General features: G+C 44.1%; 1 protein-coding gene across 1 annotated transcript in view; it reads right to left on the minus strand.

The window, feature by feature from the left end:
• The window catches only part of LOC144110612 (uncharacterized), a gene marked incomplete in the record, with an annotated part of 168,692 nt that overhangs the window by 9,344 nt on the left and 134,782 nt on the right, over positions 1-24,566 (minus strand). Inside the window, 2 exon segments of the mRNA XM_077643637.1 lie at positions 3,282-3,443; positions 5,794-5,921. Coding sequence (XP_077499763.1) covers positions 3,282-3,443; positions 5,794-5,921 — 290 coding nt within the window.

The following is a 24,566-nucleotide window of genomic DNA, read 5'->3' on the forward strand; positions in this document are numbered from 1 at the left end:
TGATTCAGTGAGTAGAATTTTAACTGCCTTTAGACAGTATGGGCGAGGTCTGACCTTCACGCATGAACTTCCTTCTAGTGGGTCGTTGCAGTTTTTAGATATCAACCTGAATTTCGGCTCACAACACACCTGCTGGCACTATGCCCCACGAGCAAAGAAAGAGCTACTACCGTTGGACTCTGCGCATTCTAAGGTAGTCAAAAGAGCAATTGCAAGCTCGTGCCTGGAATCTGCCATCGCCAAGTCATGCCCGCATGCAATGCATATTAGTTTAATAATCAAATTGAAAGGTTGCTTTCAGCCGGCTTCCCCTGCGATGTCATATCAGCCGTGGCCGAGAATCTTCTTAGGAAGATAAAAAGAAGAAATCGAGGTAGTGTGGATGTGCCGCCGCCAAAAAAGAAGATCGTGGTGATGCCATACATACACAAAGTGGCGCACAATGTAAAAAAAGTGGCCAAGAGGCATGGCGTCTCTGTCGTTTTTTCTGCCCCACGGAAACTCGCAGCCTTGTGCCCGAGAACCGGCACCCAAGGAACTAGAGGCAGTGGATGCGGCATCAAACATGCTGAGACGTTCGTTAAATGTGCCACTGGTGTGGTGTATGAAATCCCACTCAAGTGTGGATGTGCCTACGTGGGCCAAACAGGCCGTTGCGTGAATGAACGCGCAGGGGAACATGCCCGATCCATTCGGAATAAGGAAGGAGCTAACTTGCCTGCTCATTGCTTTGATTGCAGTGGATGCGAGCCTTTGCTTAAGCAGATTAAAATACTAGGCAAAAGTAACAACAAAACAGCGCGTGCTTGGATAAAACGCGTGCTTGGATAAAGCGCGTGCTTGGATTGGAAAACAGGAGTTGCTTGGATATACCCCCTCTCTCAACCTCCTTGTTATTTTGATGTGATTTTGCATATATATGGCACTTTCGCACAAATAAACCCAGCTGATAGTTTGCGCTCTTTCTGTACCTTTGGCCTTTCCTGTGGTTGTCTTTTTATGCGCAACATGGTTTCTTCAAAAGCAATGTACCAACTTGCCCAACAAGAAGTTCTTCTAAACACACACACACACACACACACACACACACACACACACACACACACACACACACACACACACACACACACACACACACACACACACACACACACACACACACACACACACACACACACACACACACACACACACACACACACACACACACACACACACACACACACACACACACACACACACACACACACACACACACACACACACACACACACACACACACACACACACACACACACACACACACACACACACACACACACACACACACACACACACACACACACACACACACACACACACACACACACACACACACACACACACACACACACACACACACGCGCACGCACGCACGCACATACATACATACATACATACATCCATCCATTTATCCATCGTTTGCGCATTCTACTGGGGGTGAATGTGGAGAGATGGACGTCCACCTCGAACAGCGTGTAAACATGGCATTCTGTGTGAAGCTTGCCAAGACAGCCACACAGACGTATGAGCTCCTTCGTGACGCTTACGGCAACGAGACATCGCGGGCGCGAGTTTTCGAGTGGCACAAGAGGTTCGTTTCGGAAAGAATGTCGGCGGAAGACGACACAAAACAGGGGGCGCCCTTAAACCTCACGGAATGAAAACAACATGAGCCGGATCAGGGAAGTCGTACAGCAAGACCGCACGATTACAGTCCGCATGCTATGAGATGCTCTCGACAGTAGTAAGACAACATGCCAATAAATTTTGCGTGAGCACTTGGGGGAAACGAAAGCTGAATGCCAGACTGGTGCCGCACTCCCTCACAAAGGACCAGAAGGACACGCGGACATCAGTGAGCGCTGATTTGTTCTCCGAGGCAGAGAAGAATGCTTCGTTCGTCGACAGCATGATTGCTGAATACGATGCATGGTGTTTTCTATACGATCCTTAAACAAAGAGGCAGAGCGCCGAATGGCGGTCCACAAGCTCTCCGGCGTCGAGAAAAGTGCGGGGACAGAAGACCAAAGCAAAGACGATGCTGATAGTTTTTTCGATGCCAGAAGTGTCAAACACCACGAGTTCGTTCCAAATGTTGGCGGTCACCGATTCACGGTCACGTGACCATGAATCATTCTCCACGATAACGCAAGTCCGCACACTGCTCTCAGCGTGACAAAATTTCTCGCAAGCACAGCGTTACAGCACTTCCCCATCCGCCATACTCGCCTGACGCCTCCCCATGCTATTTTTTTCTGTTTTCTCGTGTGAAGAGAGCCCTAAAAGATCGCTGGATGGGGATCAGGGAGGCCATTCAAGACGTCACGACAAAGTAGCTGACAGCCCTGCCAAAAGAAGCCTTTTCCAGTTGTTTTCAACACCTCACGAAGCGTTGGAAGCTGCGTATAGACGGCATGTGAGAGTATTTAGAAGGGGTGATGCTTAAATGATTTCAATGTTAAACGCATGTTTTAATTAAATCAGTCTCGGAGTTTTATGGGAAAAGGTTGTAAAAGGGGAGTGCGCTGGAGGACAGCTTACTTCCTTTTTACTCCCATATAGGTGTTTTTACTCCGTATCCGCGACTTTTGAATCACCCTGTACATCATCCGGCCGCCTTAACACGGCCATCATTTCAGCAACTGTGGCCACACTTTGGTGCGGCAGATTAAATTTTAAGGTATTGCATTGACGTTTTGTGAGGCAGTACTTGGAAAGTTTTTGGGACCATCCAGTGGGAATCTTGGCCATGATAAGTAGATAACGCGCACCACACAAGAACGGTCCGTATATTTTCTATAAATTGCTTATAGACTCTAAAGCATACCTATATATATTTTCTTTTGTCATAGTTTATAGAGTGTGTAGACAAAAGCCTACTAAAAGTGTATGACCTTAAATTTATAGATTGCCTTTAGGCTGTCTATAGGATTTGTATTGCCTATAGACTATTGTCTAGCATTAGTCAATAGACAGTGTATAGACTTTATAGACAGAAGTTCATGCACAGTCTATAGACTGTCTAAAGAAATCTTTTAAGGGTAGGCTCCATCCAGGCTATACAAAGCATCAAAGGTGGCTCTTGCAGCAGGGTTGCAGAACATTTGTCCGCTCAGCAAAAGTTTGTTAAAATTATTGCACTTGTAGCCATTTTCTTTCCTCGGGTTGTGCGGAAACCGCTACCATAAGTGGTACCAGACAGCAGCCATCAAAAAGGGGGATAAAGTAGCTGCACTTACCCCTGCATAGTCAAAAAGGGAGACGTTGCATGGCGGGATAAGGGTTTTGCCGTCGAAGTTGTTCATGCGTGTAGCGCGTGCGTACATTGCCAGCGAGAGCATCAGAAAACGACCTCCAGACGTGATGTCATCCAGGCTGTCAACGATCGGCTTGATGCTGGTCTGGAGACGGAGGACAGGCAAGATGGAGCCTGACGAGATAGGTCTCATACACAGCAAGTCTGGAAAAACTCATTTTTCAACGGGGAAGATTATATGAATGAGTATTTTTTTCATATACTGTAATCTTTTAATGTAAAAATCAATATATCCGCCTATATTGCCTGGGCTGATTCAGAATACCAGTTGTTGGGCGAGTTGGTGCTGACGATGATCCATAACAGCGCGACAGACGGGACAAGGAAGAGGAGACACAACACACAGCGCTGTGTGTTGTGTCTCCTCTTCCTTGTCCCGTCTGTCGCGCTGTTATGAATCTGATTCAGAAATTTTTTTGCTATTAAGGCTTTTGCTATCGTCAAAAACGTTCCCCATTGGTTGTCTATGGCAGTCTTAACTAGTCGATGCGAGCGATAAAAACTTTAAAAGGATTTTACTACGCATAGGATGAACGGCCATTATGTTCAATATTTTCATACCAGTACCAGTTACAAAAAATGTTCCAATATTCAAAATTTTTGTCCAGGAATGCTGGACATGCTACGGCGGGATGAGTGAAATGAGCTAATTATAAAAAAAAACTAGAAGGATAGGACAGGATAGTCGTTGATGTCATCACAATGATACCAGCGACCTTATCGTACACCTGATCTTGTTACTTTATGGTCTCCATTACCAGTGTTCTTTTCATCTTATAAACCAGGCGCAAGACAGTTGATTGGGACGAGGACTCGTTGTAGTCGAAAGGAGGCGACCACCAGTAAAACGTAATTTAACTTTCGCTATGTTCACAATTGGCAGCGAGGTGCTGGAAGTCGTACAGGAATATGTCTACTTAGGGCAGGTAGTGACCGCTGAACCGGATCCTGAGAGGGAAATAACTAGAACGATAAGAATGGGGTGGAGCGCATATAGCTGGTTTTCTCAGAGCATGAATGGCAATTTACCAGTATCCCCCAAGAGAAAAGTGTACAACAGACATTACCAGTACTCACCTACACGGTGCAGAAACATGGAGGCTAACGATAAGGGTTCAGCTTAAGTTAAGGACAATGCAGCGGGCCATGAAAAGAAAAATAATAGGTGCAGTGTTAAGAGACTTGAAGCGGGCAGAGTGGGTGAGGGATCAAACGCGGATTAATGACATCCTAGTCGAAATCAAGAAGAAATGGGCTTGGGCAGGGCATGTAATGCGAACGCAAGATAACCGACACTCCTTACGGGTAACGGGAGTGGATTTAGAGAGGAGGCAAAAGTAGCCGGGGGTGGCAGAAGGCAAGGTGGGAGGATGAGATTGAGAAGTTAGTAGGAATAAGGTGGGTGCAGCTGGCAAAGGACAGGGTTAATTGGAGAGACATGGGAGAAGCCTTTGCCCTGCAGTGGGCGTAGTCAGGCTGCTGCTGCTGATGATGATACCCACAGTAAGTACTGTCGTCTGTCCCCTTTCATTTGACTCCGATTTTCTGCACTCAGCCTTGAACAATCGAGAGCAATCAAGCACACGTGAAGGACATGATGAATACTGAATGAACAGATTGTAAAGGTTCTTTCCAACAGCATCTGCGAAGCAAGCATCCTTGTGCGCTCGGGACAAGAGCTGTTCGATCCCACCAATGAAAAAACTCCCCCCATATAGCCCGGTATAAAAATCCTGTGGTCTGATAAGCCAAAAACTCTAATGTTACCCGAGTGTCTCGTCACCTGCGGACAGAAAAATTGTGCAGAAGTTACGAACTCTGAGACGGTTGATGAGTATGAAAAATGAATAGTTAAAGCATCCGAGAAATAAATGAAAATTGCACTTCAACCTTTCTGAAGTTAACGAGGACGAATATGCACGTTTCAGTCGCTTCTTGCAGACTCCTCCACCTGCAAACCTCCTCCAAGTGGCCCCAGGTAATATCCAGGCTTAGATGAGCAGTTTCTTAACGGGCATGACCACGGAGCTGTGTGCTCTGGCCACAACGCCTACTAGTTATTCAAGCACAGGATGCAGGTAGCTCTCTTATAGAAATAGTCAATAGACTTTCTATTGATTTTATTTTATATACGCGATTGCCTTCCTATATATATATATATATATTTCTTTTTCTATATTGATAGTATATTGAGTTTTATAGACAAATAAGTCGCGCACAGCCACAAATCTATAGATTTTATATAGACAATCAATGAGGTTTGTATTGGCTATAGAGTAGTCTAAAGGATTTGTCTATAGAAAGTATACATACTTTATAGACAAACGTATAGAGACAGTTTATAGGTCGTCTAAGGAATTTTTTATAATGAAGAGGCAGAAGTGGTGTTCTCACTCAGCATGCTGACAAATTTTAATGCATAGAGACAAACTTACCAGGCTGAAGAAGTGGAAATGGTTTAGATTATCGTAGTCGGGGTTTGGTGGAATGGGATAGGTGTCATTGATGAAGTATACTTTCCCGACGTGTGCCTTCAAGATGACTATGCTGACTACAGGGAACAACCTGTTCAAAAAATACAGAAGCCAGCGGCCTTGAGGCACTTGTAAACAACTTACACAACAGGGAAAGAGCACTGTTGCTATATGGTAAACAGGAGTAGGTTTCAATCGCGATAACCTTAATATGGGATTGCACGGCATGCGCTGTCAGTATTAAAGCAAATCTTTGAGCGAGTCCCGGCGTCACTGTGCACAAGCCACGATTTAGTCAGAACGCATTATACTGCATTGACAACAAAGGCCGATAGTGGAGACACCTTGTTTAAGGCGCCAATAATTTGGCGCATGTTGACAAGAGCAAGAACACAAGGGCGGAGGACCACAAGTTAGAATGCGAACACGAATAAGCCTATATGGGAGTGAAAAAGAAGTGAGATGTCCCCTAGCGCACTCCAAGTTACAAAAGGAAATGCGCTAAAAGAGAGCTTGCTTTATTTTTACCCCTTTCTATTCAGAGTAAGGACTAGCAGGCGCTTAGCACTTTACCTTTTGTTAGTGTATCTCGGCACAAGTCAATATGCCTCAAACGCAAACGGCTGTTCTCGCGCACTCCCTGTTACAAAAGGAAATGCGCTAAAGGAGAGCTTACTCTTTTTACTCCTTTCTATTTAGTGTAATGAGTAGCGTGCGCTTTGCCCTTTGCCTTTTATTAGTGTATCTCGGCGCAAGTCAATATGCCTCAAACGCAGACAAACGGCTGTCCTCTAGCGCACTCTCTGTTACAAAAGGATATATGCTAAAGGAGAACTTACTCTTTTTACTACTTTCTATTTAGTTTAATGAGTAGCGTGCGCTTTGCCCTTTGCCTTTTGTTAGTGTATCTCGGCGCAAGTCAATATGCTTCAAACGCAGACAAACGCCTGTCCTCTAGCGCACTCCCTGTTACAAAAGGATATACGCTAAAGGAGAGCTTACTTTTTTTACTCCTTTCTATTTAGTTTAATGAGTAGCGTGCGTTTTGCCCTTTGCCTTTTGTTAGTGTATCTCGGCGCAAGTCAATATGCTTCAAACGCAGACAAACGCCTGTCCTCTAGCGCACTCCCTGTTACAAAAGGATATACGCTAAAGGAGAGCTTACTTTTTTTACTCCTTTCTATTTAGTTTAATGAGTAGCGTGCGCTTTGCCCTTTGCCTTTTGTTAGTGTATCTCGGCGCAAGTCAATATGCTTCAAACGCAGACAAACGCCTGTCCTCTAGCGCACTCCCTGTTACAAAAGGAAATGCGCTAAAGGAGAGCTTACACTTTTTACTGCTTTCTATTTAGTGTAATGACTAGCGTGCGCTTTGCCCTTTGCCTTTTATTAGTGTATCTCGGCGCAAGTCAATATGCCTCAAACGCAGACAAACGGCTTGACTCTAGCGCACTCCCTGTTACAAAAGGATATACGCTAAAGGAGAACTTACTCTTTTTACTCCTTTCTATTTAGTGTAATGACTAGCATGCGCTTTGCCCTTTGCCTTTTATTAGTGTATCTCGGCGCAAGTCAATATGCCTCAAACGCAGACAAACGGCTTGATCTAGCGCACTCCCTGTTACAAAAGGATATACGCTAAAGGAGAACTTACTCTTTTTACTCCTTTCTATTTAGTGTAATGACTAGCATGCGCTTTGCCCTTTGCCTTTTATTAGTGTATCTCGGCGCAAGTCAATATGCCTCAAACGCAGACAAACGGCTGTCCTCTAGCGCACTCCCTGTTACAAAAGGATATACGCTAAAGGAGAGCTTACACTTTTTACTCCTTTCTATTTAGTGTAATGACTAGCGTGCGCTTTGCCCTTTGCCTTTTGTTAGTGTATCTCGGCGCAAGTGAATATGCCTCAAACGCAGACAAACGGCTTGAGTCTAGCGCACTCCCTGTTACAAAAGGATATACTACACTTTGATCTTAGCCAAAAGGCCGATACGCTAAAGGAGAACTTACTCTTTTTACTCCTTTCTATTTAGAGTAATGACTAGCATGCGCTTTGCCCTTTGCCTTTTATTAGTGCATCTCGGCGCAAGTCAATATGCCTCAAACGCAGACAAACGGCTGTCCTCTAGCGCACTCCCTGTTACAAAAGGATATACGCTAATGGAGAGCTTACACTTTTTACTCCTTTCTATTTAGTGTAATGACTAGCGTGCGCTTTGCCCTTTGCCTTTTGTTAGTGTATCTCGGCGCAAGTCAATATGCCTCAAACGCAGACAAACGGCTGTCCTCTAGCGCACTCTCTGTTACAAAAGGAAATGCGCTAAAAGAGAGCTTACACTTTTTACTGCTTTCTATTTAGTGTAACGAGTAGCGTGCGCTTTGCCCTTTGCCTTTTGTTAGTGTATCTCGGCGCAAGTCAATATGCCTCAAACGCAGACAAACGCCTGTCCTCTAGCGCACTCCCTGTTACAAAAGGAAATGCGCTAAAGGAGAGCTTACACTTTTTACTGCTTTCTATTTAGTGTAATGACTAGCATGCGCTTTGCCCTTTGCCTTTTATTAGTGTATCTCGGCGCAAGTCAATATGCCTCAAACGCAGACAAACGGCTTGAGTCTAGCGCACTCCCTGTTACAAAAGGATATACGCTAAAGGAGAACTTACTCTTTTTACTCCTTTCTATTTAGTGTAATGAGTAGCGTGCGCTTTGCCCTTTGCCTTTTGTTAGTGTATCTCGGCGCAAGTCAATATGCCTCAAACGCAGACAAACGGCTTGACTCTAGCGCACTCCCTGTTACAAAAGGATATACGCTAAAGGAGAACTTACTCTTTTTACTCCTTTCTATTTAGTGTAATGAGTAGCGTGCGCTTTGCCCTTTGCCTTTTGTTAGTGTATCTCGGCGCAAGTCAATATGCCTCAAACGCAGACAAACGCCTGTCCTCTAGCGCACTCCCTGTTACAAAAGGATATACGCTAAAGGAGAGCTTACACTTTTTACTCCTTTCTATTTAGTGTAATGACTAGCGTGCGCTTTGCCCTTTGCCTTTTGTTAGTGTATCTCGGCGCAAGTCAATATGCCTCAAACGCAGACAAACGGCTGTCCTCTAGCGCACTCCCTGTTACAAAAGGATATACGCTAAAGGAGAACTTACTCTTTTTACTCCTTTCTATTTAGTGTAATGACTAGCATGCGCTTTGCCCTTTGCCTTTTATTAGTGTATCTCGGCGCAAGTCAATATGCCTCAAACGCAGACAAACGGCTTGATCTAGCGCACTCCCTGTTACAAAAGGATATACGCTAAAGGAGAACTTACTCTTTTTACTCCTTTCTATTTAGTGTAATGACTAGCATGCGCTTTGCCCTTTGCCTTTTATTAGTGTATCTCGGCGCAAGTCAATATGCCTCAAACGCAGACAAACGGCTGTCCTCTAGCGCACTCCCTGTTACAAAAGGATATACGCTAAAGGAGAGCTTACACTTTTTACTCCTTTCTATTTAGTGTAATGACTAGCGTGCGCTTTGCCCTTTGCCTTTTGTTAGTGTATCTCGGCGCAAGTCAATATGCCTCAAACGCAGACAAACGGCTTGAGTCTAGCGCACTCCCTGTTACAAAAGGATATACGCTAAAGGAGAACTTACTCTTTTTACTCCTTTCTATTTAGAGTAATGACTAGCATGCGCTTTGCCCTTTGCCTTTTATTAGTGTATCTCGGCGCAAGTCAATATGCCTCAAACGCAGACAAACGGCTGTCCTCTAGCGCACTCCCTGTTACAAAAGGATATACGCTAAAGGAGAGCTTACACTTTTTACTCCTTTCTATTTAGTGTAATGACTAGCGTGCGCTTTGCCCTTTGCCTTTTGTTAGTGTATCTCGGCGCAAGTCAATATGCCTCAAACGCAGACAAACGGCTGTCCTCTAGCGCACTCTCTGTTACAAAAGGAAATGCGCTAAAAGAGAGCTTACACTTTTTACTGCTTTCTATTTAGTGTAACGAGTAGCGTGCGCTTTGCCCTTTGCCTTTTGTTAGTGTATCTCGGCGCAAGTCAATATGCCTCAAACGCAGACAAACGCCTGTCCTCTAGCGCACTCCCTGTTACAAAAGGAAATGCGCTAAAGGAGAGCTTACACTTTTTACTGCTTTCTATTTAGTGTAATGACTAGCATGCGCTTTGAACTTTGCCTTTTATTAGTGTATCTCGGCGCAAGTCAATATGCCTCAAACGCAGACAAACGGCTTGAGTCTAGCGCACTCCCTGTTACAAAAGGATATACGCTAAAGGAGAACTTACTCTTTTTACTCCTTTCTATTTAGTGTAATGAGTAGCGTGCGCTTTGCCCTTTGCCTTTTGTTAGTGTATCTCGGCGCAAGTCAATATGCCTCAAACGCAGACAAACGGCTTGACTCTAGCGCACTCCCTGTTACAAAAGGATATACGCTAAAGGAGAACTTACTCTTTTTACTCCTTTCTATTTAGTGTAATGAGTAGCGTGCGCTTTGCCCTTTGCCTTTTGTTAGTGTATCTCGGCGCAAGTCAATATGCCTCAAACGCAGACAAACGCCTGTCCTCTAGCGCACTCCCTGTTACAAAAGGATATACGCTAAAGGAGAGCTTACACTTTTTACTCCTTTCTATTTAGTGTAATGACTAGCGTGCGCTTTGCCCTTTGCCTTTTGTTAGTGTATCTCGGCGCAAGTCAATATGCCTCAAACGCAGACAAACGGCTGTCCTCTAGCGCACTCCCTGTTACAAAAGGATATACGCTAAAGGAGAACTTACTCTTTTTACTCCTTTCTTTTTAGTGTAATGACTAGCATGCGCTTTGCCCTTTGCCTTTTATTAGTGTATCTCGGCGCAAGTCAATATGCCTCAAACGCAGACAAACGGCTGTCCTCTAGCGCACTCCCTGTTACAAAAGGATATACGCTAAAGGAGAACTTACTCTTTTTACTCCTTTCTATTTAGTGTAATGACTAGCATGCGCTTTGCCCTTTGCCTTTTATTAGTGTATCTCGGCGCAAGTCAATATGCCTCAAACGCAGACAAACGGCTGTCCTCTAGCGCACTCCCTGTTACAAAAGGATATACGCTAAAAGAGAGCTTACTTTTTTTACTCCTTTCTATTTAGTGTAATGACTAGCGTGCGCTTTGCCCTTTGCCTTTTGTTAGTGTATCTCGGCGCAAGTCAATATGCCTTAAACCCAGACAAACGGCTGTCCTCTAGCGCACTCCCTGTTACAAAAGGATATACGCTAAAGGAGAGCTTACTTTTTTTACTCCTTTCTATTTAGTGTAATGACTAGCGTGCGCTTTGCCCTTTGCCTTTTGTTAGTGTATCTCGGCGCAAGTCAATATGCCTCAAACGCAGACAAACGGCTGTCCTCTAGCGCACTCCCTGTTACAAAAGGATATACGCTAAAGGAGAGCTTACACTTTTTACTCCTTTCTATTTAGTGTAATGACTAGCGTGCGCTTTGCCCTTTGCCTTTTGTTAGTGTATCTCGGCGCAAGTCAATATGCCTCAAACGCAGACAAACGGCTGTCCTCTAGCGCACTCCCTGTTACAAAAGGATATACGCTAAAGGAGAACTTACTCTTTTTACTCTTTTCTATTTAGTGTAATGACTAGCATGCGCTTTGCCCTTTGCCTTTTATTAGTGTATCTCGGCGCAAGTCAATTTGCCTCAAACGCAGACAAACGGCTTGAGTCTAGCGCACTCCCTGTTACAAAAGGATATACGCTAAAGGAGAACTTACTCTTTTTACTCTTTCTATTTAGTGTAATGAGTAGCGTGCGCTTTGCCCTTTGCCTTTTGTTAGTGTATCTCGGCGCAAGTCAATATGCCTCAAACGCAGACGAACGGCTGTCCTCTAGCGCACTCCCTGTTACAAAAGGATATACGCTAAAGGAGAACTTACTCTTTTTACTCCTTTCTATTTAGTGTAATGACTAGCATGCGCTTTGCCCTTTGCCTTTTATTAGTGTATCTCGGCGCAAGTCAATATGCCTCAAACGCAGACAAACGGCTTGAGTCTAGCGCACTCCCTGTTACAAAAGGATATACGCTAAAGGAGAACTTACTCTTTTTACTCTTTCTATTTAGTGTAAGGACTAGCATGCGCTTTGCCCTTTGCCTTTTATTAGTGTATCTCGGCGCAAGTCAATATGCCTCAAACGCAGACAAACGGCTGTCCTCTAGCGCACTCCCTGTTACAAAAGGATATACGCTAAAGGAGAACTTACTCTTTTTACTCCTTTCTATTTAGTGTAATGACTAGCATGCGCTTTGCCCTTTGCCTTTTATTATTGTTTCTCGGCGCAAGTCAATATGCCTCAAACGCAGACAAACGGCTGTCCTCTAGCGCACTCCCTGTTACAAAAGGATATACGCTAAAGGAGAGCTTACACTTTTTACTCCTTTCTATTTAGTGTAATGACTAGCGTGCGCTTTGCCCTTTGCCTTTTGTTAGTGTATCTCGGCGCAAGTCAATATGCCTCAAACGCAGACAAACGGCTGTCCTCTAGCGCACTCCCTGTTAAAAAAGGATATACCCTAAAGGAGAGCTTACACTTTTTACTCCTTTCTATTTAGTGTAATGACTAGCGTGCGCTTTGCCCTTTGCCTTTTGTTAGTGTATCTCGGCGCAAGTCAATATGCCTCAAACGCAGACAAACGGCTGTCCTCTAGCGCACTCCCTGTTAAAAAAGGATATACCCTAAAGGAGAGCTTACACTTTTTACTCCTTTCTATTTAGTGTAATGACTAGCGTGCGCTTTGCCCTTTGCCTTTTGTTAGTGTATCTCGGCGCAAGTCAATATGCCTCAAACGCAGACAAACGGCTGTCCTCTAGCGCACTCCCTGTTACAAAAGGATATACGCTAAAGGAGAACTTACTCTTTTTACTCTTTTCTATTTAGTGTAATGACTAGCATGCGCTTTGCCCTTTGCCTTTTATTAGTGTATCTCGGCGCAAGTCAATATGCCTCAAACGCAGACAAACGGCTTGAGTCTAGCGCACTCCCTGTTACAAAAGGATATACGCTAAAGGAGAACTTACTCTTTTTACTCTTTCTATTTAGTGTAATGAGTAGCGTGCGCTTTGCCCTTTGCCTTTTGTTAGTGTATCTCGGCGCAAGTCAATATGCCTCAAACGCAGACAAACGGCTGTCCTCTAGCGCACTCCCTGTTACAAAAGGATATACGCTAAAGGAGAACTTACTCTTTTTACTCCTTTCTATTTAGTGTAATGACTAGCATGCGCTTTGCCCTTTGCCTTTTATTAGTGTATCTCGGCGCAAGTCAATATGCCTCAAACGCAGACAAACGGCTTGAGTCTAGCGCACTCCCTGTTACAAAAGGATATACGCTAAAGGAGAACTTACTCTTTTTACTCTTTCTATTTAGTGTAAGGACTAGCATGCGCTTTGCCCTTTGCCTTTTATTAGTGTATCTCGGCGCAAGTCAATATGCCTCAAACGCAGACAAACGGCTGTCCTCTAGCGCACTCCCTGTTACAAAAGGATATACGCTAAAGGAGAACTTACTCTTTTTACTCCTTTCTATTTAGTGTAATGACTAGCATGCGCTTTGCCCTTTGCCTTTTATTATTGTTTCTCGGCGCAAGTCAATATGCCTCAAACGCAGACAAACGGCTGTCCTCTAGCGCACTCCCTGTTACAAAAGGATATACGCTAAAGGAGAGCTTACACTTTTTACTCCTTTCTATTTAGTGTAATGACTAGCGTGCGCTTTGCCCTTTGCCTTTTGTTAGTGTATCTCGGCGCAAGTCAATATGCCTCAAACGCAGACAAACGGCTGTCCTCTAGCGCACTCCCTGTTAAAAAAGGATATACCCTAAAGGAGAGCTTACACTTTTTACTCCTTTCTATTTAGTGTAATGACTAGCGTGCGCTTTGCCCTTTGCCTTTTGTTAGTGTATCTCGGCGCAAGTCAATATGCCTCAAACGCAGACAAACGGCTGTTCTCTAGCGCACTCCCTGTTACAAAAGGATATACGCTAAAGGAGAACTTACTCTTTTTACTCCTTTCTATTTAGTGTAATGACTAGCGTGCGCTTTGCCCTTTGCCTTTTGTTAGTGTATCTCGGCGCAAGTCAATATGCCTCAAACGCAGACAAACGGCTGTCCTCTAGCGCACTCCCTGTTAAAAAAGGATATACCCTAAAGGAGAGCTTACACTTTTTACTCCTTTCTATTTAGTGTAATGACTAGCGTGCGCTTTGCCCTTTGCCTTTTGTTAGTGTATCTCGGCGCAAGTCAATATGCCTCAAACGCAGACAAACGGCTGTTCTCTAGCGCACTCCCTGTTACAAAAGGATATACGCTAAAGGAGAGCTTACTCTTTTTACTCCTTTCTATTTAGTGTAATGACTAGCGTGCGCTTTGCCCTTTGCCTTTTGTTAGTGTATCTCGGCGCAAGTCAATATGCCTCAAACGCAGACAAACGGCTGTCCTCTAGCGCACTCCCTGTTACAAAAGGATATACGCTAAAGGAGAACTTACTCTTTTTACTCCTTTCTATTTAGTGTAATGACTAGCATGCGCTTTGCCCTTTGCCTTTTATTAGTGTATCTCGGCGCAAGTCAATATGCCTCAAACGCAGACAAACGGCTTGAGTCTAGCGCACTCCCTGTTACAAAAGGATATACGCTAAAGGAGAACTTACTCTTTTTACTCTTTCTATTTAGTGTAAGGACTAGCATGCGCTTTGCCCTTTGCCTTTTATTAGTGTATCTCGGCGCAAGTCAATATGCCTCAAACGCAGACAAACGGCTGTCCTCTAGCGCACTCCCTGTTACAAAAGGATATACGCTAAAGGAGAACTTACTCTTTTTACTCCTTTCTATTTAGTGTAATGACTAGCATGCGCTTTGCCCTTTGCCTTTTATTATTGTTTCTCGGCGCAAGTCAATATGCCTCAAACGCAGACAAACGGCTGTCCTCTAGCGCACTCCCTGTTACAAAAGGATATACGCTAAAGGAGAGCTTACACTTTTTACTCCTTTCTATTTAGTGTAATGACTAGCGTGCGCTTTGCCCTTTGCCTTTTGTTAGTGTATCTCGGCGCAAGTCAATATGCCTCAAACGCAGACAAACGGCTGTCCTCTAGCGCACTCCCTGTTAAAAAAGGATATACCCTAAAGGAGAGCTTACACTTTTTACTCCTTTCTATTTAGTGTAATGACTAGCGTGCGCTTTGCCCTTTGCCTTTTGTTAGTGTATCTCGGCGCAAGTCAATATGCCTCAAACGCAGACAAACGGCTGTTCTCTAGCGCACTCCCTGTTACAAAAGGATATACGCTAAAGGAGAGCTTACTCTTTTTACTCCTTTCTATTTAGTGTAATGACTAGCGTGCGCTTTGCTCTTTGCCTTTTGTTAGTGTATCTCGGCGCAAGTCAATATGCCTCAAACGCAGACAAACGGCTGTCCTCTAGCGCACTCCCTGTTACAAAAGGATATACGCTAAAGGAGAACTTACTCTTTTTACTCCTTTCTATTTAGTGTAATGACTAGCATGCGCTTTGCCCTTTGCCTTTTATTAGTGTATCTCGGCGCAAGTCAATATGCCTCAAACGCAGACAAACGGCTTGAGTCTAGCGCACTCCCTGTTACAAAAGGATATACGCTAAAGGAGAACTTACTCTTTTTACTCCTTTCTATTTAGTGTAATGACTAGCATGCGCTTTGCCCTTTGCCTTTTATTAGTGTATCTCGGCGCAAGTCAATATGCCTCAAACGCAGACAAACGGCTGTCCTCTAGCGCACTCCCTGTTACAAAAGGATATACGCTAAAGGAGAACTTACTCTTTTTACTCCTTTCTATTTAGTGTAATGACTAGCATGCGCTTTGCCCTTTGCCTTTTATTAGTGTATCTCGGCGCAAGTCAATATGCCTCAAACGCAGACAAACGGCTTGAGTCTAGCGCACTCCCTGTTACAAAAGGATATACGCTAAAGGAGAACTTACTCTTTTTACTCTTTCTATTTAGTGTAAGGACTAGCATGCGCTTTGCCCTTTGCCTTTTCTTAGTGTATCTCGGCGCAAGTCAATATGCCTCAAACGCAGACAAACGGCTGTCCTCTAGCGCACTCCCTGTTACAAAAGGATATACGCTAAAGGAGAACTTACTCTTTTTACTCCTTTCTATTTAGTGTAATGACTAGCATGCGCTTTGCCCTTTGCCTTTTATTATTGTTTCTCGGCGCAAGTCAATATGCCTCAAACGCAGACAAACGGCTGTCCTCTAGCGCACTCCCTGTTACAAAAGGATATACGCTAAAGGAGAGCTTACACTTTTTACTCCTTTCTATTTAGTGTAATGACTAGCGTGCGCTTTGCCCTTTGCCTTTTGTTAGTGTATCTCGGCGCAAGTCAATATGCCTCAAACGCAGACAAACGGCTGTCCTCTAGCGCACTCCCTGTTAAAAAAGGATATACCCTAAAGGAGAGCTTACACTTTTTACTCCTTTCTATTTAGTGTAATGACTAGCGTGCGCTTTGCCCTTTGCCTTTTGTTAGTGTATCTCGGCGCAAGTCAATATGCCTCAAACGCAGACAAACGGCTGTTCTCTAGCGCACTCCCTGTTACAAAAGGATATACGCTAAAGGAGAGCTTACTCTTTTTACTCCTTTCTATTTAGTGTAATGACTAGCGTGCGCTTTGCCCTTTGCCTTTTGTTAGTGTATCTCGGCGCAAGTCAATATGCCTCAAACGCAGACAAACGGCTGTCCTCTAGCGCACTCCCTGTTACAAAAGGATATACGCTAAAGGAGAACTTACTCTTTTTACTCCTTTCTATTTAGTGTAATGACTAGCATGCGCTTTGCCCTTTGCCTTTTATTAGTGTATCTCGGCGCAAGTCAATATGCCTCAAACGCAGACAAACGGCTTGAGTCTAGCGCACTCCCTGTTACAAAAGGATATACGCTAAAGGAGAACTTACTCTTTTTACTCCTTTCTATTTAGTGTAATGACTAGCATGTGCTTTGCCCTTTGCCTTTTATTAGTGTATCTCGGCGCAAGTCAATATGCCTCAAACGCAGACAAACGGCTGTCCTCTAGCGCACTCCCTGTTACAAAAGGATATACGCTAAAGGAGAACTTACTCTTTTTACTCCTTTCTATTTAGTGTAATGACTAGCATGCGCTTTGCCCTTTGCCTTTTATTAGTGTATCTCGGCGCAAGTCAATATGCCTCAAACGCAGACAAACGGCTGTCCTCTAGCGCACTCCCTGTTACAAAAGGATATACGCTAAAGGAGAGCTTACACTTTTTACTCCTTTCTATTTAGTGTAATGACTAGCGTGCGCTTTGCCCTTTGCCTTTTGTTAGTGTATCTCGGCGCAAGTCAATATGCCTCAAACGCAGACAAACGGCTGTCCTCTAGCGCACTCCCTGTTAAAAAAGGATATACCCTAAAGGAGAGCTTACACTTTTTACTCCTTTCTATTTAGTGTAATGACTAGCGTGCGCTTTGCCCTTTGCCTTTTGTTAGTGTATCTCGGCGCAAGTCAATATGCCTCAAACGCAGACAAACGGCTGTCCTCTAGCGCACTCCCTGTTAAAAAAGGATATACCCTAAAGGAGAGCTTACACTTTTTACTCCTTTCTATTTAGTGTAATGACTAGCGTGCGCTTTGCCCTTTGCCTTTTGTTAGTGTATCTCGGCGCAAGTCAATATGCCTCAAACGCAGACAAGCGGCTGTCCTCTAGCGCACTCCCTGTTACAAAAGGATATACGCTAAAGGAGAGCTTAAACTTTTTACTCCTTTCTATTTAGTGTAATGACTAGCGTGCGCTTTGCACTTTGCCTTTTGTTAGTGTATCTCGGCGCAAGTCAATATGACTCAAACGCAGACAAACGGCTGTCCTCTAGCGCACTCCCTGTTAAAAAAGGATATACCCTAAAGGAGAGCTTACACTTTTTACTCCTTTCTATTTAGTGTAATGACTAGCGTGCGCTTTGCCCTTTGCCTTTTGTTAGTGTATCTCGGCGCAAGTCAATATGCCTCAAACGCAGACAAACGGCTGTCCTCTAGCGCACTCCCTGTTACAAAAGGATATACGCTAAAGGAGAGCTTACACTTTTTACTCCTTTCTATATAGTGTAATGACTAGCGTGCGCTTTGCCCTTTGCCTTTTGTTAGTGTATCCCGGCGCAAGTCAATATGCCTCAAACGCAGACAAACGGCTGTCCTCTAGCGCACTCCCTGTTACAAAAGGATATACGCTAAAGGAGAGCTTACTTTTTTTACTCCTTTCTATTTAGTTTAATGAGTAGCGTGCGCTTTGCCCTTTGCCTTTTATTAGTGTATCTCGGCGCAAGTCAATATGCCTCAAACGCAGACAAACGGCTGTCCTCTAGCGCACTCCCTGTTACAAAAGGATATACGCTAAAGGAGAGCTTACTTTTTTTACTCCTTTCTATTTACTGTAATGAGTAGCGTGCGCTTTGCCGGTGCCTTTTATTAGTGTATCTCGGCGCAAGTCAATATGCCTCAAACGCAGACAAACGGCTTGACTCTAGCGCACTCCCTGTTACAAACGGATATACGCTAAAGGAGAGCTTACTTTTTTTACTCCTTTCTATTGAGTTTAATGAGTAGCGTGCGCTTTGCCCTTTGCCTTTTGTTAGTGTATCTCGGCGCAAGTCAATATGCCTCAAACGCAGACGAACGGCTGTCCTCTAGCGCACTCCCTGTTACAAAAGGATATACGCTAAAGGAGAACTTACTCTTTTTACTCCTTTCTATTTAGTGTAATGAGTAGCGTGCGCTTTGCCCGTTGCCTTTTATTAGTGTATCTCGGCGCAAGTCAATATGCCTCAAACGCAGACAAACGGCTTGACTCTAGCGCACTCCCTGTTACAAAAGGATATACGCTAAAGGAGAGCTTACACTTTTTACTGCTTACTATTTAGTGTAATGACTAGCGTGCGCTTTGCCCTTTGCCTTTTGTTAGTGTATCTCGGCGCAAGTCAATATGCCTCAAACGCAGACAAACGGCTGTCCTCTAGCGCACTCCCTGTTACAAAAGGATATACGCTAAAGGAGAGCTTACACTTTTTACTGCTTTCTATTTAGTGTAATGACTAGCGTGCGCTTTGCCCTTTGCCTTTTATTAGTGTATCTCGGCGCAAGTCAATATGCCTCAAACGCAGACAAACGGCTGTCCTCTAGCGCACTCTCTGTTACAAAAGGAATTGTGCTAAAGGAGAGCTTACTCTTTTTACTCCTTTCTATTTAGTGTAATGACTAGCGTGCGCTTTGCCCTTTGCCTTTTGTTAGTGTATCTCGGCGCAAGTCAATATGCCTCAAACGCAGACAAACGGCTGTCCTCTAGCGCACTCCCTGTTACAAAAGGATATACGCTAAACGAGAACTTACTCTTTTTACTCCTTTCTATTTAGTGTAATGACTAGCGTGCGCTTTGCCCTTTGCCTTTTATTAGTGTATCTCGGCGCAAGTCAATATGCCTCAAACGCAGACAAACGGCTGTCCTCTAGCGCACTCTCTGTTACAAAAGGAATTGTGCTAAAGGAGAGCTTACTCTTTTTACTCCTTTCTATTTAGTGTAATGACTAGCGTGCGCTTTGCCCTTTGCCTTTTGTTAGTGTATCTCGGCGCAAGTCAATATGCCTCAAACGCAGACAAACGGCTGTCCTCTAGCGCACTCCCTGTTACAAAAGGATATACGTTAAACGAGAACTTACTCTTTTTACTCCTTTCTATTTAGTGTAATGACTAGCGTGCGCTTCGCCCTTTGCCTTTTGTTAGTGTATCTCGGCGCAAGTCAATATGCCTCAAACGCAGACAAACGGCTGTCCTCTAGCGCACTCCCTGTTACAAAAGGAATTGTGCTAAAGGAGAGCTTACTCTTTTTACTCCTTTCTATTTAGTGTAATGACTAGCGTGCGCTTTGCCCTTTGCCTTTTATTAGTGTATCTCGGCGCAAGTCAATATGCCTCAAACGCAGACAAACGCCTGTCCTCTAGCGCACTCTCTGTTCCAAAAGGAATTGTGCTAAAGGAGAGCTTACTCTTTTTACTCCTTTCTATTTAGTGTAACGAGTAGCGTGTGCTTTGCCCTTTGCCTTTTGTTAGTGTATCTCGGCGCTAGTCAATATGCCTCAAACGCAGACAAACGGCTGTCCTCTAGCGCACTCTCTGTTACAAAAGGAAATGCGCTAAAGGAGAGCTTACACATTTTACTGCTTTCTATTTAGTGTAATGGCTAGCGTGCGCTTTGCCCTTAGCTTTTTATTAGTGTATCTCGGCGCAAGTCAATATGCCTCAAACGCAGACAAACGGCTGTCCTCTAGCGCACTCCCTGTTACAAATGGATATACGCTAAAGGAGAACTTACTCTTTTTACTCCTTTCTATTTAGTGTAATGACTAGCGTGCGCTTTGCCCTTTGCCTTTTATTAGTGTATCTCGGCGCAAGTCAATATGCCTCAAACGCAGACAAACGGCTGTCCTCTAGCGCACTCTCTGTTACAAAAGGAATTGTGCTAAAGGAGAGCTTACTCTTTTTACTCCTTTCTATTTAGTTTAATGAGTAGCGTGCGCTTTGCCCTTTGCCTTTTGTTAGTGTATCTCGGCGCAAGTCAATATGCCTCAAACGCAGACAAACGCCTGTCCTCTAGCGCACTCCCTGTTACAAAAGGATATACGCTAAAGGAGAGCTTACTTTTTTTACTCCTTTCTATTTAGTTTAATGAGTAGCGTGCGCTTTGCCCTTTGCCTTTTGTTAGTGTATCTCGGTGCAAGTCAATCTGCCTCAAACGCAGACAAACGCCTGTCCTCTAGCGCACTCCCTGTTACAAAAGGATATACGCTAAAGGAGAGCTTACTTTTTTTACTCCTTTCTATTTAGTTTAATGAGTAGCGTGCGGTTTGCCCTTTGCCTTTTGTTAGTGTATCTCGGCGCAAGTCAATATGCTTCAAACGCAGACAAACGGCTGTCCTCTAGCGCACTCCCTGTTACAAAAGGATATACGCTAAAGGAGAGCTTACTTTTTTTACTCCTTTCTATTTAGTTTAATGAGAAGCGTGCGCTTTGCCCTTTGCCTTTTGTTAGTGTATCTCGGTGCAAGTCAATATGCCTCAAACGCAGACAAACGCCTGTCCTCTAGCGCACTCCCTGTTACAAAAGGATATACACTAAAGGAGAGCTTACTTTTTTTACTCCTTTCTATTTAGTGTAATGAGTAGCGTGTGCTTTGCCCTTTGCCTTTTGTTAGTGTATCTCGGCGCTAGTCAATATGCCTCAAATGCAGACAAACGGCTGTCCTCTAGCGCACTCTCTGTTACAAAAGGATATACACTAAAGGAGAGCTTACACTTTTTACTGCTTTCTATTTAGTGTAATGACTAGCGTGCGCTTTGCCCTTTGCTTTTTATTAGTGTATCTCGGCGCAAGTCAATATGCCTCAAACGCAGACAAACGGCTGTCCTCTAGCGCACTCCCTTTTACAAAAGGATATACGCTAAAGGAGAACTTACTCTTTTTACTCCTTTCTATTTAGTGTAATGACTAGCGTGCGCTTTGCCCTTTGCCTTTTATTAGTGTATCTCGGCGCAAGTCAATATGCCTCAAACGCAGACAAACGGCTGTCCTCTAGCGCACTCTCTGTTACAAAAGGAATTGTGCTAAAGGAGAGCTTACTCTTTTTACTCCATTCTATTTAGTTTAATGAGTAGCGTGCGCTTTGCCCGTTGCCTTTTATTAGTGTATCTCGGCGCAAGTCAATATGCCTCAAACGCAGACAAACGGCTTGACTCTAGCGCACTCCCTGTTACAAAAGGATATACGCTAAAGGAGAGCTTACACTTTTTACTGCTTTCTATTTAGTGTAATGACTAGCGTGCGCTTTGCCCTTGGCCTTTTCTTAGTGTATCTCGGCGCAAGTCAATATGCCTCAAACGCAGACAAACGGCTGTCCTCTAGCGCACTCCCTGTTACAAAAGGATATACAGTAAAGGAGAGCTTACACTTTTTACTGCTTTCTATTTAGTGTAATGACTAGCGTGCGCTTTGCCCTTTGCTTTTTCTTAGTGTATCTCGGCGCTAGTCAATATGCCTCAAACGCAGACAAACGGCTGTCCTCTAGCGCACTCCCTGTTACAAAAGGATATACACTAAAGGAGAGCTTACACTTTTTACTGCTTTCTATTTAGTGTAATGACTAGCGTGCGCTTTGCCCTTTGCTTTTTATTAGTGTATCTCGGCGCAAGTCAATATGCCTCAAACGCAGACAAACGGCTGTCCTCTAGCGCACTCCCTTTTACAAAAGGATATACGCTAAAGGAGAACTTACTCTTTTTACTCCTTTCTATTTAGTGTAATGAATAGCGTGCGCTTTGCCCTTTGCCTTTTATTAGTGTATCTCGGCGCAAGTCAATATGCCTCAAACGCAGACAAACGGCTGTCCTCTAGCGCACTCTCTGTTACAAAAGGAATTGTGCTAAAGGAGAGCTTACTCTTTTTACTCCATTCTATTTAGTTTAATGAGTAGCGTGCGCTTTGCCCGTTGCCTTTTATTAGTGTATCTCGGCGCAAGTCAATATGCCTCAAACGCAGACAAACGGCTTGACTCTAGCGCACTCCCTGTTACAAAAGGATATACGCTAAAGGAGAGCTTACACTTTTTACTGCTTTCTATTTAGTGTAATGACTAGCGTGCGCTTTGCCCTTTGCCTTTTCTTAGTGTATCTCGGCGCAAGTCAATATGCCTCAAACGCAGACAAACGCCTGTCCTCTAGCGCACTCCCTGTTACAAAAGGATATACGCTAAAGGAGAGCTTACTTTTTTTACTCCTTTCTATTTAGTTTAATGAGTAGCGTGCGCTTTGCCCTTTGCCTTTTATTAGTGTATCTCGGCGCAAGTCAATATGCCTCAAACGCAGACGAACGGCTGTCCTCTAGCGCACTCCCTGTTACAAAAGGATATACGCTAAAGGAGAACTTACTCTTTTTACTCCTTTCTATTTAGTGTAATGAGTAGCGTGCGCTTTGCCCGTTGCCTTTTATTAGTGTATCTCGGCGCAAGTCAATATGCCTCAAACGCAGACAAACGGCTTGACTCTAGCGCACTCCCTGTTACAAAAGGATATACGCTAAAGGAGAGCTTACACTTTTTACTGCTTACTATTTAGTGTAATGACTAGCGTGCGCTTTGCCCTTTGCCTTTTGTTAGTGTATCTCGGCGCAAGTCAATATGCCTCAAACGCTGACAAACGGCTGTCCTCTAGCGCACTCCCTGTTACAAAAGGATATACGCTAAAGGAGAGCTTACACTTTTACTGCTTTCTATTTAGTGTAATGACTAGCGTGCGCTTTGCCCTTTGCCTTTTATTAGTGTATCTCGGCGCAAGTCAATATGCCTCAACGCAGACAAACGGCTGTCCTCTAGCGCACTCTCTGTTACAAAAGGAATTGTGCTAAAGGAGAGCTTACTCTTTTTACTCCTTTCTATTTAGTGTAATGACTAGCGTGCGCTTTGCCCTTTGCCTTTTATTAGTGTATCTCGGCGCAAGTCAATATGCCTCAAACGCAGACAAACGGCTGTCCTCTAGCGCACTCTCTGTTACAAAAGGAATTGTGCTAAAGGAGAGCTTACTCTTTTTACTCCTTTCTATTTAGTGTAATGACTAGCGTGCGCTTTGCCCTTTGCCTTTTGTTAGTGTATCTCGGCGCAAGTCAATATGCCTCAAACGCAGACAAACGGCTGTCCTCTAGCGCACTCCCTGTTACAAAAGGATATACGTTAAACGAGAACTTACTCTTTTTACTCCTTTCTATTTAGTGTAATGACTAGCGTGCGCTTTGCCCTTTGCCTTTTATTAGTGTATCTCGGCGCAAGTCAATATGCCTCAAACGCAGACAAACGGCTGTCCTCTAGCGCACTCTCTGTTACAAAAGGAATTGTGCTAAAGGAGAGCTTACTCTTTTTACTCCTTTCTATTTAGTGTAATGACTAGCGTGCGCTTTGCCCTTTGCCTTTTGTTAGTGTATCTCGGCGCAAGTCAATATGCCTCAAACGCAGACAAACGGCTGTCCTCTAGCGCACTCCCTGTTACAAAAGGATATACGCTAAACGAGAACTTACTCTTTTTACTCCTTTCTATTTAGTGTAATGACTAGCGTGCGCTTTGCCCTTTGCCTTTTATTAGTGTATCTCGGCGCAAGTCAATATGCCTCAAACGCAGACAAACGGCTGTCCTCTAGCGCACTCTCTGTTACAAAAGGAATTGTGCTAAAGGAGAGCTTACTCTTTTTACTCCTTTCTATTTAGTGTAATGACTAGCGTGCGCTTTGCCCTTTGCCTTTTGTTAGTGTATCTCGGCGCAAGTCAATATGCCTCAAACGCAGACAAACGGCTGTCCTCTAGCGCACTCCCTGTTACAAAAGGATATACGCTAAACGAGAACTTACTCTTTTTACTCCTTTCTATTTAGTGTAATGACTAGCGTGCGCTTTGCCCTTTGCCTTTTGTTAGTGTATCTCGGCGCAAGTCAATATGCTCAAACGCAGACAAACGGCTGTCCTCTAGCGCACTCTCTGTTACAAAAGGAATTGTGCTAAAGGAGAGCTTACTCTTTTTACTCCTTTCTATTTAGTGTAATGACTAGCGTGCGCTTCGCCCTTTGCCTTTTGTTAGTGTATCTCGGCGCAAGTCAATATGCCTCAAACGCAGACAAACGCC

Source organism: Amblyomma americanum, chromosome 11, assembly GCF_052857255.1.
Source record: "Amblyomma americanum isolate KBUSLIRL-KWMA chromosome 11, ASM5285725v1, whole genome shotgun sequence".
Taxonomy (NCBI): domain Eukaryota; kingdom Metazoa; phylum Arthropoda; class Arachnida; order Ixodida; family Ixodidae; genus Amblyomma; species Amblyomma americanum.